The sequence below is a fragment of the Pomacea canaliculata genome, linkage group LG3 (assembly GCF_003073045.1).
Source record: "Pomacea canaliculata isolate SZHN2017 linkage group LG3, ASM307304v1, whole genome shotgun sequence".
NCBI classification, from domain to species: domain Eukaryota; kingdom Metazoa; phylum Mollusca; class Gastropoda; order Architaenioglossa; family Ampullariidae; genus Pomacea; species Pomacea canaliculata.
The window spans coordinates 16,370,396-16,397,100 of record NC_037592.1 but is presented as its reverse complement, the minus strand read 5'-3'; the positions used below and the strand labels follow the sequence as shown (position 1 = coordinate 16,397,100).

Sequence of the window (26,705 nt, the reverse complement as noted above, 5' to 3'; positions counted from 1 at the left end):
TAAATTCAATGTAAAAAAAAATTTACTATGCCACCCAGACTCTCGCTACTATGCCACTTTTTTGGTGACTGTTAAAAGACACAAGTTGTGAAATTCCGCGCAGTGCTCGATTATTATACTGTACGGTAGTGTGGGACATCGCTGTTAGTGGGATGGAACATAGCACGCACACAGGGAGGGTTGGCAATGGGGGTGGTGGTGGACAGTCACGTGACAGAGGGTGTGAGGGTCGACTAGGATGCAATGCAGCTAGCGAAGCCGACGATTCTTGAGCTTTGGACCAGACTTGGACAAAGGCTCCTGTCTCTGACCGGCCACCCGCCAGTATATATACTATACGTACAGTATTGGGTAAAACTGAGTTAACTATATTAGTCCGGCCCTCTAAAACATCCCAATTTCTCATGCGGCCCCTTGGGAAAATTAATTGCCCACCCCTGCTTTGGACTGACGGGTAACTTGAACTTGAATAAAGCCGTTTTTACGAACCCTCTCTACTATGCCACTCTCGCTACTATGCCACTTTTGCTCGGTCCCGGTAGGTGGCATAGTAGAGAGATTTGACTGTATAGCCAAAACAAATTATGTTTTAGTCTAGTTTAAATATTTATTACATGACAAATAGTTTTTAGCACTTATCCAACCTGCATCAGAGTCAGATGTGTGGTCAACTGCTGGGCCAGTTCCAGCAACAAGAGTCCTGCCTGCTGAGCGAAGCCAGTCAAAGTCATCCATGCCCTGAACATTGAAGTAGCCACAAGTGTCAATCTCAAAGTCACAGGTACCAGGTGGAGGGCAGTCACCTTGTTTTACCTTGATGTCATCAATGGCAATGTCTCCCACATGGTCTTGTCCCACAACACCCTCAAACATGATCTGAAACCAAAAGCATAAAAGCCTATTTGGTCACTTCACACTTCAAGAAAAGTAAATCATGTTATTAAGTGTTTATGGCAATCAGTGCTGATTTATGTCTTTAAGAAAAATTCATAGTGGCATTTAAAGTTGATTTTTCCCCACCTGTTGTGAGCTTATCATTTAAAGGGCATTTATGGCGATTCAGAAGATGGATATAGAGGTTTTTTTGTGTTTTCCAGTGAAAAGAAATTAATGAAAAATATGAGTAAGTGAAAGTTTTACTCCCTGCTCCTACTTCTCTCAGGTTAATCATCTGGTAGTGACTTCTATCATTCTCTAGTGTTTAAGATCTTTGTGTGATGCTTCCATACAAAAGATGTTTCTCATTTTATGTCTCAAGATCTTCTAAGATCTGTCTCATCTATAATTTCATATAGGATACTACTGTATAATCCTTATTTTATAGTCTATGCTGCTGTGCATTCTTCTATCTTCAGACCTTAGCTGTGCAAGAAATCTCTGATCAAATATTAAAAATTGAACTATTTTCTTGTAAAATAAAAGTATAGCAAATATTAAGAATGAAAACAAAGATAATTACACACACACTTGAAAATTAAACATACTGAAAATGCTACTAATAATAGTTCTTATATTGTGCCTGGTTCTAAAAGCTATTCACTGTACACCACACAATATATATGTGAGGGAGTCAATTTGTTAACTATTTTAAAGAAAATGTTCTTACAGGTATGTTTTTAAAGTTTCATGTGTCTGTCTATGCTATAAATACAAAATATAGGAAAGGTATAGTGGAAAGCACGTAAACAAAGCTCACCTGCCATGGGGTAGTTGGTGGTGACAAAGTGATGGAGGCTTGCATCCAGAAATTTCCATGGTTACCTTGCTGACTAAAAGCAGGAGATGCTGAAGGTATGCCATTTGAAATGATGGAGACATTTAACTGACCAACATTGTTGCCATACATGTGATACCAAAAGGTCAAACACTGACTGAGTGAAGACGGTTGCTGCGCAGGGCTAGTAATGACAGCACGGTCACCAGGACCACGTGGGACTGAAGTATCTATGTATGCATAATAACCTAAGGAGAAAACAGCTCATTGTGAACCAGCGAAAACTAATCTAAATACCACTGTTTAACAGTTGCTCTACTGTGTGAACAGCATCAAGACATCACTATACACAAACATATTTATTTTAAATGTGGTTTTCTTATTAAGCATATGTAAATGGGAAGATTTTTCATGAGTAGAGCATCCAGATCATTTAATCAAGATGGAAGAAGTATTCGCTAACACCAAATACAACTACTTAAAAATGCTTAAATAAAATGTATGAAAATGCTGTAAAATACTATAATATAATATTTCATAGAACTGACCAAATCCATTGCGTGTTGTATGATCACTTGATGGGCCTGTACCATTGTTAGAGGTTGAGTTTGCATGGCGAGTCCAGTCAAAGTTATCATCTGTGTTCTGGGTGTAGTCACAGAAGTCTACCTCAAAGTCACATTCCACTGTTAATGATAAAACAAGAAAAGAGCTTATATTTTACTCATGATTTATAACTATTTTGAACTCTGTCTCAGCTAAAGTTTTTAGCTTGTCTTCATTCTTTTGTACTATTAAATTTATGTATAAGGAATAAGAAAGAGAGAACATATTAAATACTTTGCACAAAAAGATGTGTACAAAGAATGAAGTCTAAAAACCAGGTCTAAATATAAGGATTCAAAATAAATTCTCTTTATTTTGCATGGTGGTTCCAATTTTGAGAGTAAATTCTATTTTTTCTTTGACTGTACTAGATTCTTCTCCTAGCCCCGACCTGACCATAGGAGAATAAAGAGGGCAGAGAGCCTAGCAAACACCACAGTGACCAACGAAACAACTGGTGTGTTATGGCCTTGTGTTTGGCTTTTTATGCCGTTAGAGGGCAGTTGCTCACCTTACTAGCTAGTGGTCATGTTATCTGGTACAGTCAAAGAAATACATAAAAGAATATATGAGGGAAACATAAGAAGAGATTAACTGTTATCTCTAGTATTAGAAGGGTAAATAATAGAAATGAATGGTAAAAGCAAAAGAAAGTTTTGTAAAAATATTAATAATTTGAAAACAAATCTCACATGAAGGAGGACAGGGTCCATCAACGAGGGAAACATCATCAATTGCAATGTCACCCAGGTAGCTGACACCAACTACGCCCTCAAAGACAACCTGTAAAAGATGTGGTTTCTCTGGGTTTTAACCTTGCAGTACTTTTTAAACAAATCCAGTTCCAACCGATCAAGAAAGAACAATTAATTAAACAGTTTAGTTTTAGAGTCTAGCAGTATTTAAAACTCAAACTCAAACTGCATAATGACTGCAAATTGAGTAACTGCTGGAAATGTAACACAAAAATTAAATAAACTTCAGATGCAAAGGAACCATAACCTAATGATGGTGACATCATTCAGATCAAGCATTTTCTAGTGATGGTGACATCAAACATATAGAAAATCCAGTGATGGTGATATCAAACTCATCTCCTAATTTTGGGGACAAAAATGTAGAAGGCAACACTAAAATCAGGTCAAACGTAACATAGAGATAATTACATAGATAAAGTATGATCTAGTGATAAAGACACAAAACTCAGATCAAACATAACCTCATGATGGTGACACAGAACACAGAAAAAAAGTTTTTCTTTAAATCTGACCCTGTATGGTTGAAGACTAATGATGGTACGCATGCCCTGTCTCCAAATGTTGCCTTGCGTATTTGATCGAGTCCACATTAATGTACGATTTGAACCTTGGTCCAGGAAGACCTTGAGCGTCTCCACATGAATTCCATACATATGGTACCAAAACTGTAGGCACACTCCTGTGGCACTTGTTGGTGCCTGTCCAAAAAGATCTATTAGTTCTGGATAAGTGGTGGACTTGATGCTTTATTACAAAGACTTTAGTAAAAATTATGAACACATATTCAACAGTCTGTTAGCAACATTTTGATATGTACACATTCACGTTTTTCTAGTATACTGGGGGATATTTCCCTGAACATTCTAAAATAAAGGACATCCCTGTTTCTTCTAGTAACTACTGGAATTTTAAGTGCTGCTCTATTATGAAAATTCCAGTAATTTACAAAGTCACCAATTTGTATGGTTACCACAGCTGCTCCAACTGCTTTAACCCCGTGTCATAGATGACATAGAATGCAAGTTGAGTGAATGAGTCTGCATAATGTGAGAAGACCAAGTCACATGTGTTAAATGAGTAATCAAATAGCCTTTGAAGATTATAGAAGGGTATAGGAAGAGAACATAATTAACTGTCATGACCAGAACTTCACCTCCAAGAGAGACATGGCAAGTGCCAGATTTTGTATAATTTATTTGAATTTTGGTATTTTTATGTAAATTCTGCTTATTTCCTTTTTTATGCAGCAATTGCTGTCACATAAAAAAAACGCCTGCTGTGCAACCAGGTGAGACAAGTCAGCTCTGCCAAAAATGGAGGTCTCTAGTGAATGTCTTATGTATCACCTAGGTGTGAAGAGGGCTAAGTAATGTCTTTCAGCTCTTAAATGCAAATTTTTTTAAGCAAGTCCAAAAACATGTAGTGTGGGGAACAGTTGTTTTGTACACTATGCTCTTCCTGACAAAATTTTCTGTGGAAAACAAGTTTTCCAATTACACACTCAGATGTATGTCACACAAGTTTGCCTGCTGAAGCACACAGCCAAACCTATATATGTTAATGTTAATGTACATACATGTGCATCGTCTTTCTATGAAAATATGCTTACAACAGAACATGAAGAAAATGTAGTAGCTTTTTTACCTGCAGACCTGATGTGAGGTCTGCAACATCACCAGGTTTTTGTGGTAGTGATGTCTCAATGTACATATAATATCCTGTGCCTGAAGTGTGATCACGGTCAGGTCCTGTTCCTATTGTTGGTGTGCTCTGATTGGTCCATATCCAATCAAAATTATCAGTTCGGACTTCAAAAAAGTCACACAGTCCATTGTCAAAGGTGCAGTTGATGCTTAAACCTAAGAAAGATTTAAAGTTCACAAACCATAATGATAGACACATAAAGCATTTTCTTCACTTTTAAAACTTGTTAAACATTTTTTGATTTTTATTCCAGAAGTAAACTCTAGAGTCTAGATGATGTCTTAAATGTGTTGTAGCAAGGCACTAATCATTTTTAAGAACCTTTGCAAAGAATGAACGCTGCAAACTTAAGGCAAAGAGTACCCAAAGCTGTTTTATTTGCAAAGATAAACCTCAAACCTTCAAGATTCTGATATCATATGGGCTTCCCAAGCAAAATCATTTATTTAATCAAACCACAGTCAAGACCTGCACGATCATTTATTACCTGTGTCATTCAAACCATACTGGCAATCCACGAAAGTCAACGTTGTCAACTGCTACATCATAGGCACCAAACCCAGGATTAGGAAGCGATGTAAATGTGACCTGCAAATAAGGACAAAACAATTTATTAAAGCATGACTACACCTACTTTTCAAAGTCTGTTCACCTAAATCACATCTGGTGAGCACATTGGCATAAATTACTGTACTCAGAGACTGATTAAGCCACAATACTGATCTAAAGTTCAAGATCCTAAAACATGATAGATGCAACTGAAGCACCTGATAAGACCTGTTGGGTAGCAATGACCTATAGTCATTTGTCAAGATCTCATGGTATAAATACTGAACTCTGCCAGTACAGTCATGCATCACATAACAATGGTAATATGGTCTGAGAAATGCACTATTGTTTATTATTATCAAGTATTATGTACTGCACATAACTGCATATGCTATACTTTTAGATGACTGGCAGTGCACTAGGTTTGTTTACACTAGCATCACAACATACATAAGAAATGCATTCTGCTATGATACCACAACAGCAATATTATGAATTTCTTTGCTCCATCACAATTTGCTAGGACCATCATCATATATATATATGTGGCTCCTATAGTTGACTGAAACATTATTATGCAGCTCATGACTGCATGGACCGACTGCCTTGCCTAGACAGTAAACAGCAGTGTTTCTCAAAATAATGTTGCCCAACAGCCAACAGCAGATCACTGACAACACCAACTGGTAAGTCTTTGACAGCTATTATTTGGAACCTAAAGTGATTTGTTCGCAAAATGGTACTGTAATGTTGAACCTTAAGCTTAACTGTTTCTTACAATTATTTTAAAGTAGCAGTTATCATTATATCTACTGTAGATATTAAATGTACCTTTTACTACATCACTACTTTTTTTGACAGTTCTCTTAAGTTGTTCTCTTAGTAATGGTGATTTTCAACAGCCAGTAGCAGATATTTCAACTTATTCCCCTCCCCCCCCCCAAAAAAAAAAAGTAAGTCAAGCTAGAGTGATAAATAATAATCAAAAACAAATTTTTTAATATAATGCAACCTAAACTTTTTCAGAGACCTGCCAGCAGATGAAAAAAAATCTTGGAGGGATAAGTACAAAGAAAGGTATCCAAACATCTGAAAACAATTTTTTTTTGGTGTGCAAGCTTTTTATTTCCTTGCAGGACTACCACAGCACAGAACTCATAAAGTGTCACTGACCACAAAGGGATAGTCAATCTGTCCTATATCAACAGAGTAGTACTGCCAGGTGTTTCCAGCATTGTCTGTATGGTGCCATAGATCAATGCCATTCTCTGTGCCAATGTCTGAAGCTTTCTGAAGGAGGATCATCAGACTCCCTGCAAACATGAATATCAAATAAACTCATATTCAGCAAAAATGGGCTTGAAAACAATTATAGGACAAACAAATAAACAGGTCAACACAAAAATACAAAACAAAACATTTTTATTAATCCTTTTGATGAAATTATTGTCTCCCCATCTGTAACCTTATAGTACTTCATTTTTACATAAAATATCAACATAATATTATATATCATAACATAATATTGTTATATTTTATTTTTATTTATATTTCAGTATTTTTGTAGAGTCTGCTTTTTATTTCCTTTTGTATTTTTTGCAGCAACTAACCCTAGGAAAATGTGGAAACCATAAAGGCTTCTTCAAACAAGCGAACTTTAGCTTCAATATTCTGGCACAAGAGTCATCATCACAGAGAAATGAGAGGTCCTAGGAGGTGGAAATGGAGTTAAATGTCTGTTCCCTAGAAGTGGTGTCTTTAACATAGTCATGGGAAATATATTTTTGTGGATTCAGGCAACATCAGAGCCCAGTGATTGCAACTACAACTAAATGTGTCATGACTATAGATTTGTGTGTAAGCACTGTTTGGCAGTGACATGGTGAGCATGTGTTGAACTAATTCCTATTAGTCTTGAGATCCGACTGATTAATGTTTGTGAGGAAGAAACTTCTATAGGTACAATACGCAGAGCTGGAAATGTCAGGTAATTATAAGGAGTGGCCTTTGGATTTAAATGAATTGTGATATTGTTCGTTTTACTTTTATCAAGTATTTTTATGCAGCGAGTGTTGTAACATTTCTTTAAGAGGCAGATATAGTTGTATTTGTTCAGAATGTGTTAATGTCTGGACAACTGTGTGAGAGTTGGGTTTGCATGTGAGTATCTGGGATACACACAGAAGAAAAAAGTTATCCCAGTCCTTGATTTATCTTTAAAATGCAGCCAACTGGTTAAAAAGAATCACAATTTCTCTACTGGTAAGCTTAAGACTCTAACAGTCCTCTCATACCTGCACTAATACCAAACATATGGTATTGAAAAGCCATGTGACATGTGGAGCCTGAAGCATTGAATACAGGAGACACTAGTTTGGCTCGGTCTTTGGTCACACCCATAGTAGGCTGTACTAGCATGTACTGACCACCTGTACACAAGACACAAATATGTTATGGTAAACCTGTGTTCTATGACTGAGTAATAAATATATCTTAAATGGTTACACAAGCAGTAACTATGTAATTCTAGATTTCTTTAAAGAAATACTTTTAAAATGAAACAGAAAGGTCCACTTCCCATATCTAACAAAAACAGGCAACAAAAAAAATGCTTATCTTTGTTTACTATTTTCAAGATAGATTGTTATTTTTGACAAAATATATTAATTAAACAGGTGTAGTTTCTATTAAAACTATATATCATAAGTGACAGGTATCATGTCATTTATCAAGTGACATGTCATATCAGCAGCAAGCTCTTGCTTCAAATATATTTAAAAAAAGGGTAAAGGTTGTCCCATGACCTTTTCTGGTCGTTAAGGAGTGAGGAGTTAGAAATTTCACTCTTCTCGAGGACAGCTTGATATAAGGGCGGTGCCCATCTCCTCTTCCTCGCTGCCTTACCTTCCTCAACCCTCTTTGGAATCCGGTACCCATTCCAGCCAGCTGGCTGGACTGGGGGAAGTGAGCTGCACTTCATGAGTATCAAACCTGTGCGCTTCTCAGTTTGGACACTACCACTCTAATAACTGATCAATCCCTCCCCCATAAATATAAAGGACACCCTTACAAGAAATCTATTCTACATCATAATAAAACCAACTTAGCCAAATAATGAAACTATTGCAAAATATGAGAGTGGGTTGATATTAATGAACTCTGGTTTTGTTAATAATAACCAGATCCAAGGACACCATTCTCAATCTCAGATGCAAGGAAAGAAAGTTATCCACTTCATTAACCAACTATTGAAGCACAGGTACCTCCTACAAAACCATCAGCATCAGAGGAGGGCCCTCCAGTTGAGGCACTGTTGTTAGATGGCATTCTGACCCAGGCAAACTGTCCTGAGCTGTGATCTCTCCATCCACAGAGGTTATTTTCAAATGAGCAGTCACCTGTTAAATGAAGTTTAGTGCTTGATTTAGAATATTTTTGCAAATAATTTGTATTTAATATACTGTTGTTTTTGTTAAAACTCTACATTAGGATATATTTATGCTGCTATCTTACCACACATGAGCTCATCACTGCCATCACTGCACTGCTGCTGAAAGTCACACACTTGGGAGTTTGGGATGCAGTGATTGCCATCACAAGCAAACTGATTTGCTGAACAAGGAGAAGGCTCAGTTGGCAGCGGAGAAATGCCTGTCGGTAGCAATTCTAAAACAAAAACAGTTTAAATGAATGTTAAATGGCTATAATGATAAACTAATTTACCAGGAGACTAAAAATATTCTTATATGCATTCAGATAGATCAAGTCTCTCAACGTGTGTCCACCACATATACACCCAGACTCTGAAAATTAAGAATAATTTTTGAATATTTCTTGTAGCCTCCTAACTTCTTTTTATCTACTTCTTAGCACCTAGTGCATTTTAAAAAATCTTTTCAACCGTTAGAAATGTTACAAAAAATGTTTCTATGTTTTTATTTTTATATAATTTTATTTCAAACACGGTGTAACAAGAAGGGATTCAGTCCACAAAACCATTTGCTGTAGTAAAGAGATCTTCAATGTAAAGCGCTGAGAATAGGTATTAGTGTCCTCCCTTAATTGGTATATCAATAATTGCAACTTGGCAGAGATGCACTGGTAATTATATCTACCAGAATATTACCCTTGAACAAAAAAAAAAAAAAAAAAGGGGGGGGGGGGGAATGTCACTTAAGTATTCAATTCAACATCACCAATAATAATATTTCCCAAATGTTTCCAAAGTCTCTGATTAACAAGAAAATATGCTGGATAACTTACCTGTGGACACATGACAATCTGGTGTCATGGAGATGTCATCAATACCAATATCACCTAGATAACCATAGCCCACCTCTCCCTCAAAGACAATCTGAAAAGCCCAAAATGCAAGGTTTTATGTAGTCTTCACATCAATTGAAGTTTTTGCTCCAAGTAAACAAACAGTGAACTATCCAGAAATCATCATCATTTAAAAAATATAATTATAACAATTATACATACTGAAACATGCACACTGCTTTGTTATTTAGTGTAGGCTCAAGTCATCCCATGTGCTCAACATATAGGCACACTTCATTGATGGTTTTACTTGCCATGACTCGTTTTAGCAATATGCTAGACTATGTGGTGTGATGGCTAGGACTTGGATCCATGTACAATAATTTGGTTTGGAGTATAAGAACTTATGATAAGAGTTGATTTGCATGGCTGTATGGTCACAGTAGGAGCTGAAGATGACAAGTGACGAGAGTGACATAGTAGAGAGGGTTCGTAAAAACGGCTTTATTTGCTCAAGTTACCTGTCAGTCAAAGCTCTCAAGAATCGTCAGCTGGCGCTAGATGTCTAATTCAGTCGACCCCCTCCGCCTAACCATCCACCTAACTGCCATGTCCCACACTACATACAGTATAATAATCGAGCACTGTGCGGAATTTTACAACTTGTGTCTTTTAACAATCACAAAAAAGTGGCATAGTAGCGAGAGTAGTTTATGTGTGTGTGTGTTATGTGGTAGGTTGTAAGAGTCTGCCTGAGATCTAACCTCTTGGCAGATACAGTACATAAGGTCAATTCTGCAGATGGCAGACAACATATCAAGTCGTAGCACAAAGTATAATGACGACTAAGCCAATCACTGGTAATCAAATGCAGAAATGCGTTTCTGCCCAAGGAATGAAAATGCAGTGCCATCTGGTTAAAAAAAGATTTTGTTTACATAGCTGTCTAACCACACAGTTACAATGGTATTTTTTCCCAGGGTAATGAGTGCTAGTCAAGCCAAGGTCACTAATTTTCACAGTAAGGGATCAAACAGCCAGACTGGATGAACAGAAACGATAACACTAATGTTGCTATGGTTCTAGCATTTGTCATAGTCAATGATAAAACTAAAAAGCTAGTATCAATAAAACTATATTCATTAATTTTCTTCTTCATTCACTAAAGCTGCAGAGTGAATTAATATGCCTGTGAATAATTTTTGTGTAAAGATTCTGTCTGCCAAGCACTTGTATTTCCATCACTTCTAACACATCCCATACACATTCTTAGGCATCTAAACTGCTGATAATAGATGAATAAAGATATAACCAGTATAGTATATATTTGCCCTTTTTGTGGTTACACATTGGAGGACCAGTCATACAAGAGAAAATACAACCAGAGCTTTTTGTGGCAGAAAGAAGAAGCTGGTTTATCCTTCTTGTGTCAAAATTTTCATTTATGTCACTTACATTTAGCATTTGACACCATTTATATCCACGCAGACAATGAATTTTTATATCATTCATGCTCATTTGTTCTTGCACAAAAGGCTTACTTCTCTAAGACAGGGAAGAGCAAGTAACTGTATAATGCCCAGCTACATACAAGAGAAGGGTACATCCTTTGGTTGGAGGCCTCCCTCCCCAACTGCTACCTTGAGCACAAGGTAACCAAGGATGTTTCCTACTGTCATCGTGGCATAGTTCCCACAGCTGTTTTGCATTTCTTAAACAAGGAATGCTAGGTATATATATACTCCTAGGCAATAACCTACAAAACAACTTGTTCTGTAGCACTGGTGCACCCAGAACTTCCCCTATCCATCCATGTTTCTACCTATCAGGGCACAATAGCGGCATTACTGCCACATGAAAGCAGCTAAAATACTGCTTCTCATTAACTGTATTAGTACATGAAAGTAACTAATTTACACTTGTAACAACATAATTAAAGACTTGTCGCCCACCTGGAATTCCTCTGTCTCTTGAAGAATCACATCTTCGCGCATCCATGCATCACCGTAGTTACCAGAAAGTGAGAGAATCTGCTTTAAGCCACCAAGAAGAGATGTCCGAGTGTACACATTAAGACTTCCAATAGTTTTTCCATACATGTGGTAGTAGAAACGCAACTGAAAGAGAAAAAAATGTAGATAGTATGACTTATAATAATAACAAAATTTGATATCACACAGTTCCCTGCTGAGCAAATAGCTCATTGTGCAGTGAAAAAAAAAAGTAAAAAATCAAAGTAGAACACAAAGATACCAAAATGAAAAATAAGGGATGAATTGTCTTGTGTAGTGAAAGAAACTCGATGGCCAGAGTTGACCATGAGTTGGTTCAACAATAAAAGCAAGGTAGAAAAATTATACTACAGCCAGCCATTCAAAAGAAACCGAGATTTATCAATGACAAACTAAGTCCTTAAAGCAGCGGTTCTCAACCTTTTACTTGTCACGCCCCTGACGAACAAAGGTACGTCCGTGCGCCCCCTTAGCCAGCAATGTAATCTAATTTCACTAATACCAGTATAAGAAACTTTTAAAAAATGACCACCTTCGTGCCCCCTTGTAAGCACATCGCACCCCCCCCCCCCATGGGGGCGCGCCCCACCGTTTGAGAACTGTGGCCTTAAAGCAGAAGAGAGATAGTGAAATGGGATGGGGGGAGTATAATATAAAGGTTAGATGTGTACATTAATATAATGTATATTTTTCTACAGGTGGCCATAAAATTTCCTTTGACCCAAGTTCTCTAAATCTGTACTGCAGCATAAGAAAAATAAATAAAAATGCTTACAATACATGTTGATCCTGATGTGGGATTAAAGGCATTAGTGCTCACAAGCCAAGCTTTGTCACCTGGTTTCCTTGGAACAGAACTCTCTATGTACACATAGTAGCCTGCAACGAAAAACTTAATCTATCATACCACTGAGGTTTTCACTCAACATTGCTTCCCCTTCTCGCTGTATCACAATAAATGTTAAATAAATTTATATTTTTATATAATGCCTATCAAGAATTACTGCATATCAAGAATATTAAATTCTTACTTATCAATTCTTTAAAGCAAAAATTATATGTTTTATAATGCACACAAGTTTATCATCTGCTGAAACTGATATCTGACACAAACTCACCACTAGATGTTCCTCTACTGTGGTCTCGTGAGGGACCAGTATTACTTGTGCTGGTTGAACCATGTGTACGGGTCCAGTCAAAGTTGTCTGATCCAGACTGGTCATTGTACCATGTTCCCAGGCTTTGCTCAAAGTCTGTGCGTGAAGGATATGTACCTAAGAAGATAGAGAGAAAGACATAAGGATAAAAGAATAAATTTAATAAAGTGTGCATTAGTTTGTTTAGTTTAGTCCTCGATACTCCTCGAGGAGCATGGAGCCGCAATAAAGTGGGATCATACATTATTTTTTACACTTGTCGGTTTAACCTATCCTTTCCCAGGATAAAAAAAAATTATTTTGTGTGATGTAATATACAAATACAAGGAAACGAATGCAAGAGCAGACATGCCCAGAAATAGCACTGAAGTAGAAATTATTGCACAATTGAAAATTCCCCTTGTTCAGTAACTTGCATTTATAAACTTTGTCCCATGACTGTTAACTACTTTCCTTATGATGTATGACAGATAACAACCAAGAATATAAACATATGCCTCATGCATACAACTGTCATGCTTTATTGTCAAATCAAGGAATCTTGATCCTATTATTAACTCCAGTTTATTTACAGACTTACTGCAAGAAACTTCATCACTGCCATCACCACAATCATCAGTGAAATCACAAACAGCTGCCATGGGGACACAGGCTGTGCTCTGACAGTGGAACTGAATCTGACTGAGGTTGCAGTTCCCTGGCACTTTAGACAGAAAAGGCATGCACCTTGCAGATGACATACATAGTCATTAAAGCATTGCCCACACTTTTGACCAAATAAGAAGACAATACGACTAGCTTGTATAGACCCCTAATAAAATCTTACACATAGGAACCCCGTTCTCAAATGGAGAAGGAAGACCTGCTATTCTTAAGATGTTTTTACCTTGTAAGATCACTATTGTTTAGAAAATATATGAAAATGGCTAACGCTTGCAGTGTGACGATGCCTCAATGATGCTGCACTTGCAAAGCCATTACTGACAAAATGTCACTGAGTTAAGGAATAAACATTTCTTTCATCTACTTATGATGCATGTTGAAAATTAATGAAGATAGTAAGGCTTTCTCAAACATATCTGAGTTTATAACACAGACAGGAAGAAGTGAACAAGAATTAAAAATTCTGATAATATAGTGGCACCATCCCATGACAAGAAACCTAGCTGTCACTAAGTGATGAAATGGTGATGAACACTGGTTCTACTGGCAATGTGGTAAAAAATTCTGTTTGTTAGCAACAGGATCTCCAGGTGATAAGTTCTATTTTTCTGTATCCTTATTTTGTATTTTCCTGTGGCAATTGAAACACTCAGTAAGAGTAACTAAACAATGTTTCAGCTCATATACTAGTATTATTTTTTTAAACATATCTAAATAAGTACCTGGAAAATTGCAGTTTATAAACTGGACATCATCCACTGCCACGATGCTATCACTTGAATCCATATATCCCTGCAGGTGTATCTAAAAGCAATATGAAAGAAAATATGAACAGGCTAAATATTTGTAGTAGCATAACATAAACATTCCTACAGCAATCATGAAATTTTATAATCTAAGGCTTATCAATGCCATGCATTACTTAGAATATGGAATATAATTATTGATAATATTGTTATTTTTAATATTATACAAAGAAGAATACATCACAGTATCCCTCTTTTCCCAAAAAAGATTGTTGAAGGTGTCTCAGAAACTGGTTTATATTTCAATCATAAATTTTATTTAAAGTAATTTCCATTTCAACCAGCAGCCCAGTTGAGGTCTTAGCCTCTGAGGCAGAAAGTTTGTCTAAAGTTTGCCCTGTTTGGCATTTTACTGGCAGCCAGAAAGTGGCCACCATAATAAAGATATCAACAACCTAAGCTCTGTTTTAAGTGTTATCTTCATGAAGTTTGTATAAGTGTGTGCCTTGTGGTAGGTCACCTGGTTACAAGTAAATTTTATCTTACAAATTTTAAACTTTAATTAATTTTTTAAAGTTATTATTCTAATTTCATTTATAGCTCATATTTTACAAAAAATGAAATTGCTTTCATGTGCCTTGGTGATTTCTTATATGTTAAGGTCATCTTTACAGAGGTCTAAGGCATTTTATTCTGACCCAAACCAAAAAAATCACATCTCTTGATAACAGTGAACATCTAGTGGCTGTCCTCACCCTGAACGGTGTAGACACACGCAATATGTCAACTGTGACCTGCATCCACTTGCCACCACCTTGTAGAGGAGGTGACCACAGAAGTGACATCTCCTCACCTTGTTGCAGCAGGACTTTTAGTTGAGAGGCTGTAGCAGCAAGAGTGTTCAATTTACTTTTTTAAATATCACAATGAAAAAATACACCAGGAACAAACGTATGTTTTCAGACATGTCCTTATATCCTTAAACATCTATTAAGTTACAAGAAGGTAGAGCATTACAAGGCAGACCACAAGCTAAATGGGGCGACTTCAATCATTACAATTTCAACCCGCCTATTTGTAACTATCATTCATGCATTTAAGAAGCAAATGAACTGCTAAAATTATATCACTAACCTTGTCCAGAAATATAGTAGTACAGCTGCATCTGACAAGTAGAACTGCAGGGACCAAACTGAATACTGTACATGTCAGAAAAAGAACTTTGTGTGCCATACCCCCTGACTAGGTACAGGAATTTTTCTGAATAGAAATATAAAAAATATCAAAAGTGAAATGAAATCATCACAGAAATAATCACAAAATTATTCTTTAGTCGTCCTAATAATAATGCCACCAAAAGGCGTTAACAGCTATTATAACACAGGTAAAGTCTATTGAACAACTTTAAATTAGGAGTGTGCACATATATATTTGTGAGAGATAGCCATAAAAATGGTAAAAGCTGCTTTTGAAATTACAACTAGTACCAATTAATACTTTGCAAGAAGTAATAAATACAGAAAGTCTTCCATCTTTTTTTTTCAACACTAGACCCTCACTTTAAAACCTGTTGTTGATTTCTTGTCTCAAGCGCTAAGCAGGCTCCTTATGAGCATGACTGTGCACAATACAAATCATGCATTTATTATTATTCTAATTATAAAAAAATAAATAGATTAAACCTGTAGGGCTGCCACTGTGGTCAAACATGGGAGCAGAGTTATTTTCATGTGACTGGCCACTCCCTGAGCTCCACTGCCAACTGCCATTGCTGTCGATTGTCCACTGGCAGTTATCATACTGGAAGTTACAGTCCCCTGAAAAAGGCAGACTGACATAACAGAACTTAGGTTTTTTTCCAGACACCTGTGTGACCATCACCAAGCATGCCAAAGTGTAGGCACACTTTCTGCCTCAGAAGCTGAGACCTCAACTAGAAGTGGTTGAGATGGCAATGATTTCTGCTGACAGTGCTGTGACTTGTGTCTTGCTCTCACCAACCAACTTCTCTCCTAGAATTTTACCTCTCTTTTCTACCCAATGGGATGGCTATTATGCCATGGGTTCCCAGTCATATTGGAAGATAGTGCTGATTGTGCTGTTGGAGTTTGCCTAAAGAGAGGTTAGGTGTGGCCCCCTCCATCCCCTCTGGACCAATATAAACTTGCGCACCAATCAGCACTGCCAACCAATTGGCCTTCAGCTTGCAACAAAGGCAGCTTGTAGCACATTCTGTCAAGCATTGAGTCTTTTGTTTCTCTCTTCTTTGCTAATAGAAACTGTGAAGGTTTCAAAAGCCAAAAGCTTTGATTTTTCATTGCAAAGGGCTGCTTTTCTTTTAAGGACAGAAAATACAGAGCAACTCATAAGTTAGCACTTCAGACAGTGTGTGTATGATGAGGGCTAAAATGCAAGAGCTGAACACAGTTCTCACACAGGCATCTGGTGAAGAAACTTGCTAGTAAGCAGAGAAAATTTATACAAGAATAACATCATAGATGTGAAATTACAAAAAAAACAAACTGGCATGCCCATTTTGCTGTGTTCTTCATAGCTATTAGATGGTGGCAATGTCAAAGAAAGAAGAGGCAGGTAGCTGTCTTAGATGATAAAAAATATGTATATTGTGATATAAAGATTGTTTCTACAGATTCTTCATCATGTCTTATTTACGGTGTAAAACACCAATTCCCCCCCCCCCCATCTTATTAATGTAAACCTTAATGGATGGCAAACATTAGTTAATATTCACTTTTTTCTTAATTTATCAATTTTATATGCATGAAGGAACATACCACAGTTGGCTTCGTCTAAGTATGGAAGTGGACAGTCTCTAATAAAGTTGCAGACTTTGTCTTGTGTAATTGTTGTGTTGGCCGAATCATTGCACATGAAGGTTCTGGAGGCATTTATGGACAGTTTAACTGGAAAATAAAGAAATGTGAATTTATTAAATGTTAAAAAATAGTACATTTTAAAAACTAATGCCAAAAAGAAGTTTAACAAATTTTCTGTAAGGCACTAATGACTAGTGGTATCTTTTCTATACAGGTACCAAATAGTAATTAGAAATGAAAACTTCCACAAAGGTTATCACTATGAACTTGTTTTTAAAGAAATTAATAAATTATTTTTACAAAAACTAATTCATTACTTTTAAAGAAAATAATCAATTATTTTACAGTTGATTTGCCTTATTATCCTGAGATGTGGAAGTTACTTCTTTGTAGCTTTAAGTATGAAAATTTCAGTACATCGTGGCTTCAGTATGTCATCAAACATCATCTTCTATTTGCATGAGTAAGTTTCTAAATGTCACTTATAAGAGTGTTAGTCTCTATCTTTACCCTGTGAGCAGGTGTAAGGATAAACCCTGAAGTCATCCAGTGCGATGTCACTTCGATAACCATTGCCCAATGACCCAGTTATGGACAGCTAGGAGAGAAAAAATTCAAGTGATGAGAAATAGTAAAGAAAAAAAATTAGAATAAAACAAAAAGCATGTTAAGGACAAGACATAAAAACCAAAAGTAAATTTCATAAGTTAAAGTCTTTATTGTAAAAATGTACACTAAAGCACAATTAACTCACCAAAAAAGCTCCAAATGGTGTAGGAATGTCCAAAAACCCTTGGATCCAGGAGTTTCCCTGGTTACCAGTAAGAGAAAAACCAGTCACAGGATGTCCAGGAAGGATGGTATAGCTGACATTTAAAGTGCCAACGGTGTTGCGTGACATGTAATACCAAAATGTGAAACAATAGTTGAGAATCTCAGAATGGAAGGGAAGTATCTGAGATGTCAAAACTGCTGTATCCCCTGGATGTTGTGGGGCGCTTGAATCCAAGTAGATGTACTCCCCTGGGAAAAGTAGTGAACATTTTAGTAAGCACACAGCTTTGTGATCGTGAATTAGCATGAGATGACCTAAGTCACCAACTGTATCTACTGTTGTTGGGAATATATGTGTGTGTATATATATATATTGTGTGTGAGACAGAAATTATTGCATGGACCTTTGTGCTTTTGTTGTGTTTATGAGTGCATATGCATGCAGTTTTAGCTATTTACCAATTTTTTCTGCAAAATGATAAATAAGTTTTTCTTTTTGAAATGTATTCTCCTAATGCTTCAAAATCTGTTAGAGTTTTAGCTGTAACAAAATGTATCTGTTTGGCTCACCACTTGGTGTTCCTGTTGTATGGTCACTAGAAGGCCTAGTGTACAAGGACCCTGCCTCTCCACTGCTTACAACCCAATCAAAGTTGTCACTTTTACTTTGGGTCCAGCTGCAGATCCCACCCTGCTCAAAATCACAGTCTGCCAAAGCAAGACAGCTTGTGGGTGTAACACGGATGTCATCCAGTGCAATCCCTCCAATAACAACACTCCCAACAGTACCTTTAAACATTATCTGAAAGATGACATTTTATGAGGCATTATTAATATATATTTCTTTATGTATTACTTTTGTTTATAACAATATATTTACAAAACGTATTTCAAATAACACTGACAGATGATTAACTTCATTATGGGGCTGTACATGTTTCTGAGTCATCTACTTTAGTCATCTGCACTGTTAGACTCATCAAGGCTTTGGAGATCTTTATTCTTCAAGTGACAAGTAGCTTTTTCTGCACATTTTGGGCCCCATGAGTAGACTTAGTAAGGTGTGACTTTTTAAAATTCATGGCACATTATGAGTTAAAACAGCAAACACAACAATCAGGACTGGCCAAACCAGAGAGTAGACAGCATGTCAGGAGAATGAAGTCGATGTTATTTAAGATGGATTTCAGAGTACTTCATCCTCTACATTTACTTGAGGTCTCACCAAATGACTTCTTCCAATCTGACTTTATCCTCCTCAAAGAAAAACACTTTGAAGAACAAGAGGGCCTTGAGAATGCCTTACAGCAATTTAATAATTCCAGAGACCTGAATTTTTATGCCAATGAAATAACTGCATAATATTTATCATAATGTTCTTGTTTTGCACAAAAATATTGAAGGTGACCAGAGATATCTCTCAAAATGGATGAGGCATGAAGTTTTATATACCTGTCATAAAAATATGTCATCATGATGTGTACAGGTGGTCCTCGTCAGCTCCCTAGTTACAATGTTTCATGGTTACGACACATCTCCCGTTTACTGTATGAAGCCTTGTTTTGACTTAAGTGGTTTTGCGTTGTAAATGTTGTAATGTGAACTTCATGTATTTTATATTTATATAAAATTTATTTTTATATTTTATATGTTTTTTGATAATTACTGTGTTAGGATAGGATAAGTGCTTACATATATGTTCCGACTTACAACGAAAATCGGTTTACAACACGACGGAACAACATCGTAAGTCGAGGACTGCTTGTATATGGTGATAAGGTTCCTTTACCATTAAAGGTTCATTGTACTAACTCAAGAGAATTTATAAACCTTTGATTTGTTTAGCTTTCAAAGAAAATACCATTATTAACTGCCGTATTCAGACTGACTAAGCTTTCACTGTACTGACCAATTATGGAGGAGTCATTTAAAAATCAGTGCTTCAAATAACTCTTCGGAAAACATTTACACTATGGTGACACCACTTACCTGGAATTTGTCTATGCTTTGAATACTGAGAACAGCCAGGTTCCACTGGGCACCTTGGTCTCCATCTAAAGTCCATGATGATAGTGGAACTTGTTGGCCCACAGGAGCAATTATCACAAATAAAGTCCCGACATTTTCCCCATACATGTAGTACCAGAAAGATAGGCAGCTTCCTGAAGTTGGGTTGTAAGGTTTGCTGAGTATTACTGCATTGTCACCAGCTATGTGGGGACTCCCAGCATCCATATACATGTAGTGACCTTTAAAAAGGTATTTTAAGTTTGGACAAAATTATCTCTAATAATTGGCGTATCCAGATTTCCCTGCTTTAAATGCAAGTTATTTTAGAGTATTATGCAAAAGCTACAAAAGCATCATTCGCTGATGTAGTTATTTGTCAGTTATTATTTACAACAACAGCAATGTATTTTTATACAAAAGAAGGACACTTCCTTCAGAACAAAAGACTAACAGCTTTTTTAAAGCTTCTTGCAACATGTAAATCAGCCTACCTTGAGCTGTGGTGTAAGTATGATCATATGCAGGACCTGTTCCTGTAGAGGCAGTATGCCCAGACTTCAAAGTCCAGTCAAACTGATCACTTAGTGACTGTGTATAACCACACATTTGGGTGTCCTCAAAATCACAAAATGCTGCAAAATAATTTAATAATTTCAACCTGTTAGGTAAGGGCAGCCAGGTTCCTAGAGAAAAAAAAGCATTATAGCATGTTACCACCTTCAAAAATTGTAGAGTACACTAACGCAAATATTTTAAAAAAATTGCTTAGAAGGAACAAGTCAAATCCAATTTTAGCAAGGATTGAGAATGAAAACATAAATATGAATAAATCAAATTAAGATAAAATTGGGGGAAAATATTCATGACATAAAAACAGAACAGTAACTAAAAGCTAATTTACAGCAAAAGCATATACTTGAACACACTCTGTACATCATTGGCTTATATAGCCCAAACAAAGAATGTCACAGTAATCTAACTAAACCAAATGTTCTACCTGGTGCAGGGCATGCTCCATTCAGGACAATGATATCATCCAGTGCTATATCACCCATGAAGCCACTACCTCGCAAAGCCTCAAATATAAGCTGCCAGGGAAGAAGAACCAGTGACAGTCTTAATATGAAAGAGATATGCTTTTAGCTATGTCTACAATATGTCTAAATATACATAGACATTTCATGAAACAAATATACATTTTCACACACTTTTTATGTAGGAAAAAGCTGGTGGTTTATTTTACCAAATAGGGGATGGTATTAAGGTACAATGTCTAGGAACACTTCTGTCCATATAAGTCAACAGGAATCTTAGAATCAGGTTAAGAGACACTCTGTGACTTGACTGACTATAAATCCAACCTTGCCTGAATGAATAAATCTGAAGAAGTGAGACTGAAACATCCAGCCACAACTATTTATTTCCCTTCCCACTCAACATCCCCAAAATCTGTCACCCTCCCCCATCCCTGCTGTCCTCTAAAATTTGTTACATGACTCATTTGTCTTCTACACACACAGTGACCTGGGCACCCTGGACTTAAGCAATAGCACTGATCAAGTTTACTGGCTGGTCCAATTCAGTGCTTAAGGTCAGGTCAACACAATGCATACCACACATGTGTTAATGTACGTGTGCATACACATGCAGCAGCCATTTTTACATATGTATGCATGTAAATGTAAACATTTATGTGTGTTCACAACTGTGCTTGTTGCAGTAGGTGCATTTACATTAGTCATCCTGTCCTACTCCACCTTGCTCAGAAACCATAGGCCTCAAATACCCAGGTGACTTTATGATACTTTTTCTGGAGAAAAAGAGGCCAAGCAGTTTGGACAAGAGGTTCAAAGTCAAAACCATATCAAGCTATTTCTGGCTCAGCATTCTTATAATGCATACCTGTGATGAAGAAACAGCCCCTACTTCAACCTCAGCATACAGCCACATGAAGCCTTGGTTGCCAGACTTTGTCCAGATTTTAGTACCAAGTTGTCCAGGACTCCCAAGATACAAGTTCAGCTGGTTCACATCAGCACCATACATGTGGTACCAAAAGGTCACACATGTGGGCCCGGAGGTACTGAATGTTTGACTCCTAAGGCGGGCTGAGTCATTGGCATCATGCTGAGAAGTTTCAATATACACATAGTAACCTGAAATAAACAAATAGCTTTAAAGATTGAATAAAAACTCAGCATATAGTACAAACCTCAGGTCCATATTGACAGAGCCATTTCTGTTATGCAGAATACACCATTTGCTGTTGAAATTAATTTTTACTGAAGGATAAATATCTCTCAGTACAGTTTACTGTTCAGGTTTATTTTAGTATTTGTAATGTAATGGGCTGGTACCATGAACTGGGTTTTTTTTTCTCTATATTACTGATCACTGCTTGCTAGTTCTCATCAGCTTGCCAAATTCTTTGTGCAGTGCCTGATGGGAGGCACAATGAAGTTATCTTTCATGGGGTGGCTCTCCTATTTGCTTGACACCTAGTATCCACACATCTACTGGGTTTTGCAACTGAGCCTTGCAATCCTTTAATTTCATGATTTTTCTACTTCTGACCTCCATTCCTCATTAGGGGTGGTTATTGCCACCTTGACCATCACTTGTTTACCAGTGCAAGACAGGGATGGTTAAACAGTCTCCCGCTTCTCACAACAACTCAAAACTGTTGTTGGGTTTGGGTGTTTATTCCTGTGCTGGTCAATTATTCCAGCATGGTGAAGCAAACAATCCAATCATGCTCCCACTGATCCTCTTACCCCTGAATTTTCTAGAAAGAACCACAGGTCTGTTGCAAGACAGCCAAACTTGTCTCCCTCTCCCTGGGCAAGCCATTGGCCACAGGGTCACAAGGTGTGGTCAGGGTACCTTCAACTATTATTTAGTACATGTGTGTTTGCCTCTGTGTGTGTGCACATGTGCATGCATCAGGCCCCATCAAATCCTTTATTACTATAGTAAAATAATGCTACTATATCATGAAAGTCTCAGATTTTCAACCTTGGACATTTCCTCGTGTGTGGTCAAATATGGGACCTGTGTTGGAAGTGGAAGTAGCGCCATGTTGTAGTGTCCAGTCGAACTGGTCAGTAGTATCTTGGGTCCACTGACAAAAGCCTTTCTCAAAGTCACAGCTCAGACCAGGCAGTGGTGCTAAACAAAAAGAACATAATCATTTTAATAATATGAATAAAATGAGATAATTGTTCATCAGTGAAACTATGAGTCTACGGTTAGTGCAATAAGTAGCCTGCCGTTTAAAGACACCAGTTTCAAATCAGAAGACTGCTTACATAAACAGTATTCACCTTCTTAGGTTTGCTCACATGCATGCATTCATATGCACATACACCTTTCTCTTGATACTCATACACTTACGTACACATCATAATAAATACTATATATACATGTACAAGAAAGCCCCAAATAAAATTAACAACAATAATAGAAAAATTAATAAATTGCAGAGTGCATAATCTCAGCATGTGACCAAGATCTCCACATTTCACATCACAGAGCTAAAAATTAAGAACACAAAAATAGAAGAAGATGGGGAATGGCTCTTGGAAAATTGTGTTCTTCCTCTCTCCTTTTCTTTCTCACCACACACACAATCTTAGCCATTTAGAACTACAGTGGAAGAGTTGTTACTGTAGATGATATTTTCAGAATAAAAGTTTTTAATATACATCTGAAACTGACTGAACTGTCCAAATGAAGACATTAGGAAGGAAATGTTTTGAATATGGCAATATGTATTATGAAAGAATTTCTGCTGTTATTCTTGAAATCATACATATAATTCTGGAAGATGTTTTAACACAAAAATTTGTTATGAATGTCACACAGTAAATTCTTACATGGTGAAGTTGAAGTGGTGGCAGTTGTGCTTATTGACTGCTGAGAACAAGTACCCCGTGCTAATGAGATGTCATCTAAAGCCATGTCACTTGTGTAGTTTGCTCCCTTGACTCCTTCAAAGATAACGGTGTAAGATGTGGCAGAGATAATGTCTGCAGATCCCTGCAGCCACACATCACCATGATGACCTGTCTGAGTGAAGATTAGCTTCTGACTGGAATTAGTTGACTGGTAGACATTTAGTGATCCCATTCCTGTTTGAAAAATTTGTAAAGACTTGACAACTTAATCATGTTATAAAGATGTGTCATAAGCAATCATACCAATCTTCAAAAAAGGGAAAAAAGGTATAGCAGAAAGGAAAAGTGTGATGATCAGTTAATGGCACCTTTGATGGTGCTTAAATTAATGGTGTTAAAATTTATAAACTAGGGGTGTTTGAAACCATTTTGGTTCATGTGAAAAGTTAGTGTATTTGCTTTAATCAGGAGTTACATGATAATGCTTAATAACTTATAATACATGCAAGTGTATAAGATTATGCAGGATCTCACATTTATTTGCAAGAATTTTTGGAGATTTAAATGTTGACCAATAATAACAAGGTAAACATGAAAAATTGTGCATAATGGCAATGAAAATTTTCCTGAAAAAAAATGCTGTTAACAATTAATGATCTGCAGCATTGTCACAAAACACAACTCAGCCCTTCATATGCAAAGACTTTGTCTTCTTACCCCTAGCAACAATTGCACTGTCACCATGGTTCTAAGCTGCTGTCCTCAATCACTGGCTGCTAGACTACAATAGGGTCAAATACCTAATCTTGGGTCACTATTCCTAAAGTGGATGCCCATCAAATATGACAAGATCCAACAACAAAAAATACACAGTTACTATCAAATAATAAAAAATTCATTTTTAAAAGTGTGCAGAAAATTGTGCAACATACCTGCACCATTCATGTTGTAGTAGAACACTAAGCAGCTCCCTGGAGTGGGGTCTAGGGTCTCACTCATAAGTTGTGCTTTGTCACCAGGACGGTTGTTGCTGCTCTCAATGAAAATGTAGTAGCCTTCAAAAAACACATACTAAACTTTGTAAAGGTCTAGCATGCAGCAATTGTTTTCATAATTACTGGGTAAAGCTCAGAGCAAGATACTATTTCTCGTCCTATTTGTTCACTAATGCACCTAATTAACGCATGATTCCAGCTCATTGGAAAATAGAACCTCTGTAAACACTGCTTTCAAAAGTATTAACTTTCTGGTGAGTAATTTGTAACATATGAGAGAAATGAGAGTATGTAGGGGTAGAAAGTATGATATTTCTCTTGTTAAAAAATGTGCAGCAGAAGAATTTTGCAATTGATGTTATAATGACAAATGACACTTTCAAACCTTTCACAGTGCCAGTGGTGTGGTCAACACTAGGTCCAGTGAAGTGTGAAGCTGTAGCTCCAAAACCACGTATCCAGTCAAACTGATCTGTGTGAGAGTTAGTGAAGGAGCAAAAGCCACTCTCAAAGTCACAGGAACCTGGAGATGGGCAAGGATAAGGCAGGATAGTGATGTCATCCACAGAAACATCACCTGACCCTGGACCCATCTGAGCATCAAAGGAAATCTGGGAAAAGAACAATTTCAGCTACTGAAGCAGTTTAAAATTATGGTGCAAGAAGATTCTGGCCCAATATATATCTGATATTTTGTATCTGACAAAACAGTCATGAGAAAAACATCTATATTTTGTTTTCTCCAGCCATTTTCACACACACACGCGCGCGCGCACGCGCACACACATAAATATCTAGCATATGTTATTCACAAATATTTAAGCAATAAAAAAATAGATATAGGACACCCAAATCTGAACATTTTCAGTAAAATATTAAAAGTTCAGTATATAACATTTTCTGGTTCATAAATCAATTTTCTTTAAGCCAGCAGAGCTGGTACACAGTAAGTACACCCCACCTTGCATACTAATTCTGATTGCACCAACTAGCATTTTGTTTACAAAAGAAGCAATTACCCGTATATGTGTACATGAGTAAAACTTCACTTGTATCCAAAAGGAGCAGTATGCAAATCTGTTTCCACAAGCATCAACTATCTATAATCATAATCAACTTTTATTTTCTTTCATTTTTATGACTTTACAACTCACCAGTTTATGTAATCTTAAGCAGTTACTAGCATTAAGTGAATCTAGAAGTGTTGTTACATTTCTCATCTCTCACATCTTACAGAGCTCACATAGTTACCTGGTAGCTACTGATGGTTTTTAATGTGACCTGAGCCTTCTTCCACTGATCACCTTGCTCGCCCTGGGCTTGCAAGATCACAGATGCACCAGCACTGATGTGCAGCTGGACTTTTAAGGAGCCTCCATTGTTGCCATGAAGGTGGTAGTAGAACTGTAGACACTCACCTGAGGAGACTGCATACATGGGTGATAGCACTGATGCTACATCATTTGGTCCACCTGAGCCTGAGAGTGTTATGTAGTGGCCTAGAAAGTGACAATATAATGTATATTATTAATATAACTACTCTGATTGAAATTTAAACAAATTAAGAGATTGATGAAGTAGCTTTTAGGTTTACAGCATAATTTAGAGACCACAAAATGATCATTCAGGAAAATCAAAACATAAGTTAAAAAGTTATGTATCCAAAATCCCTCAAAATAATGAGAACTGGTGCTTGCTGATTCAGTATGGTATGAACAAGTGAAGCCAATCATAGTGAATATAAAAACAAGCTCAACAATTAATCAAGAGAAGGCCATTTGATACTGAAAAAAAGGACTGTATGTTTGCTAAGATTTTGAGAAATATTTAGATATTTCTTAACAGGCAGAATACATAGCAAGGCTCAACAATAGCAAGCATCAATCATTTACAGACCTGTTTCTGAGCCAGTGGTGTGATCACAGGTAATCCAAAATGGTCTGCACTGAGTAGTGTAATTCCATAGAACAGGAGAGGCAGTTGTGTGTAGCCACACATATCTGCCTCAAAGTCACAAACTT

The 26,705-nt window shown here is 36.9% G+C and overlaps 2 protein-coding genes across 2 annotated transcripts in view; both read right to left on the bottom strand.

The window, feature by feature from the left end:
* Positions 1-4,852, bottom strand: part of LOC112558576 (MAM and LDL-receptor class A domain-containing protein 2-like) — a 15,781-nt gene extending 10,929 nt beyond the window's left edge. Inside the window, exons 1-6 of the mRNA XM_025229115.1 lie at positions 4,723-4,852; positions 3,591-3,776; positions 3,013-3,103; positions 2,263-2,400; positions 1,697-1,962; positions 645-876 (exon numbers count right to left, since the gene is read on the bottom strand). Of these exons, the coding sequence (XP_025084900.1) occupies positions 645-876; positions 1,697-1,962; positions 2,263-2,400; positions 3,013-3,103; positions 3,591-3,776; positions 4,723-4,788 (979 nt within the window). The 5' untranslated portion in view covers positions 4,789-4,852. The remainder of the gene's footprint in view (positions 1-644; positions 877-1,696; positions 1,963-2,262; positions 2,401-3,012; positions 3,104-3,590; positions 3,777-4,722) is intronic.
* Positions 4,797-26,705, bottom strand: LOC112558578 (MAM and LDL-receptor class A domain-containing protein 1-like). Its single transcript, XM_025229117.1, has 29 exons — positions 26,581-26,705; positions 25,936-26,183; positions 25,070-25,295; positions 24,622-24,744; positions 23,669-23,923; positions 22,809-22,961; positions 21,696-21,949; positions 20,791-20,881; positions 20,285-20,425; positions 19,773-20,032; positions 18,354-18,585; positions 17,764-18,032; positions 17,520-17,607; positions 16,968-17,096; positions 15,855-15,989; positions 15,307-15,432; positions 14,928-15,055; positions 14,149-14,230; positions 13,344-13,466; positions 12,725-12,880; positions 12,382-12,485; positions 11,547-11,711; positions 9,595-9,685; positions 8,845-8,997; positions 8,595-8,729; positions 7,626-7,760; positions 6,505-6,644; positions 5,270-5,370; positions 4,797-4,937 (listed from the first exon to the last, which is right to left on the bottom strand). Exons 2-28 carry the CDS (start codon positions 26,119-26,121, stop codon positions 5,275-5,277), a joined length of 4,176 nt encoding a protein of 1,391 aa, XP_025084902.1. The 5' UTR covers positions 26,122-26,183; positions 26,581-26,705; the 3' UTR covers positions 4,797-4,937; positions 5,270-5,274.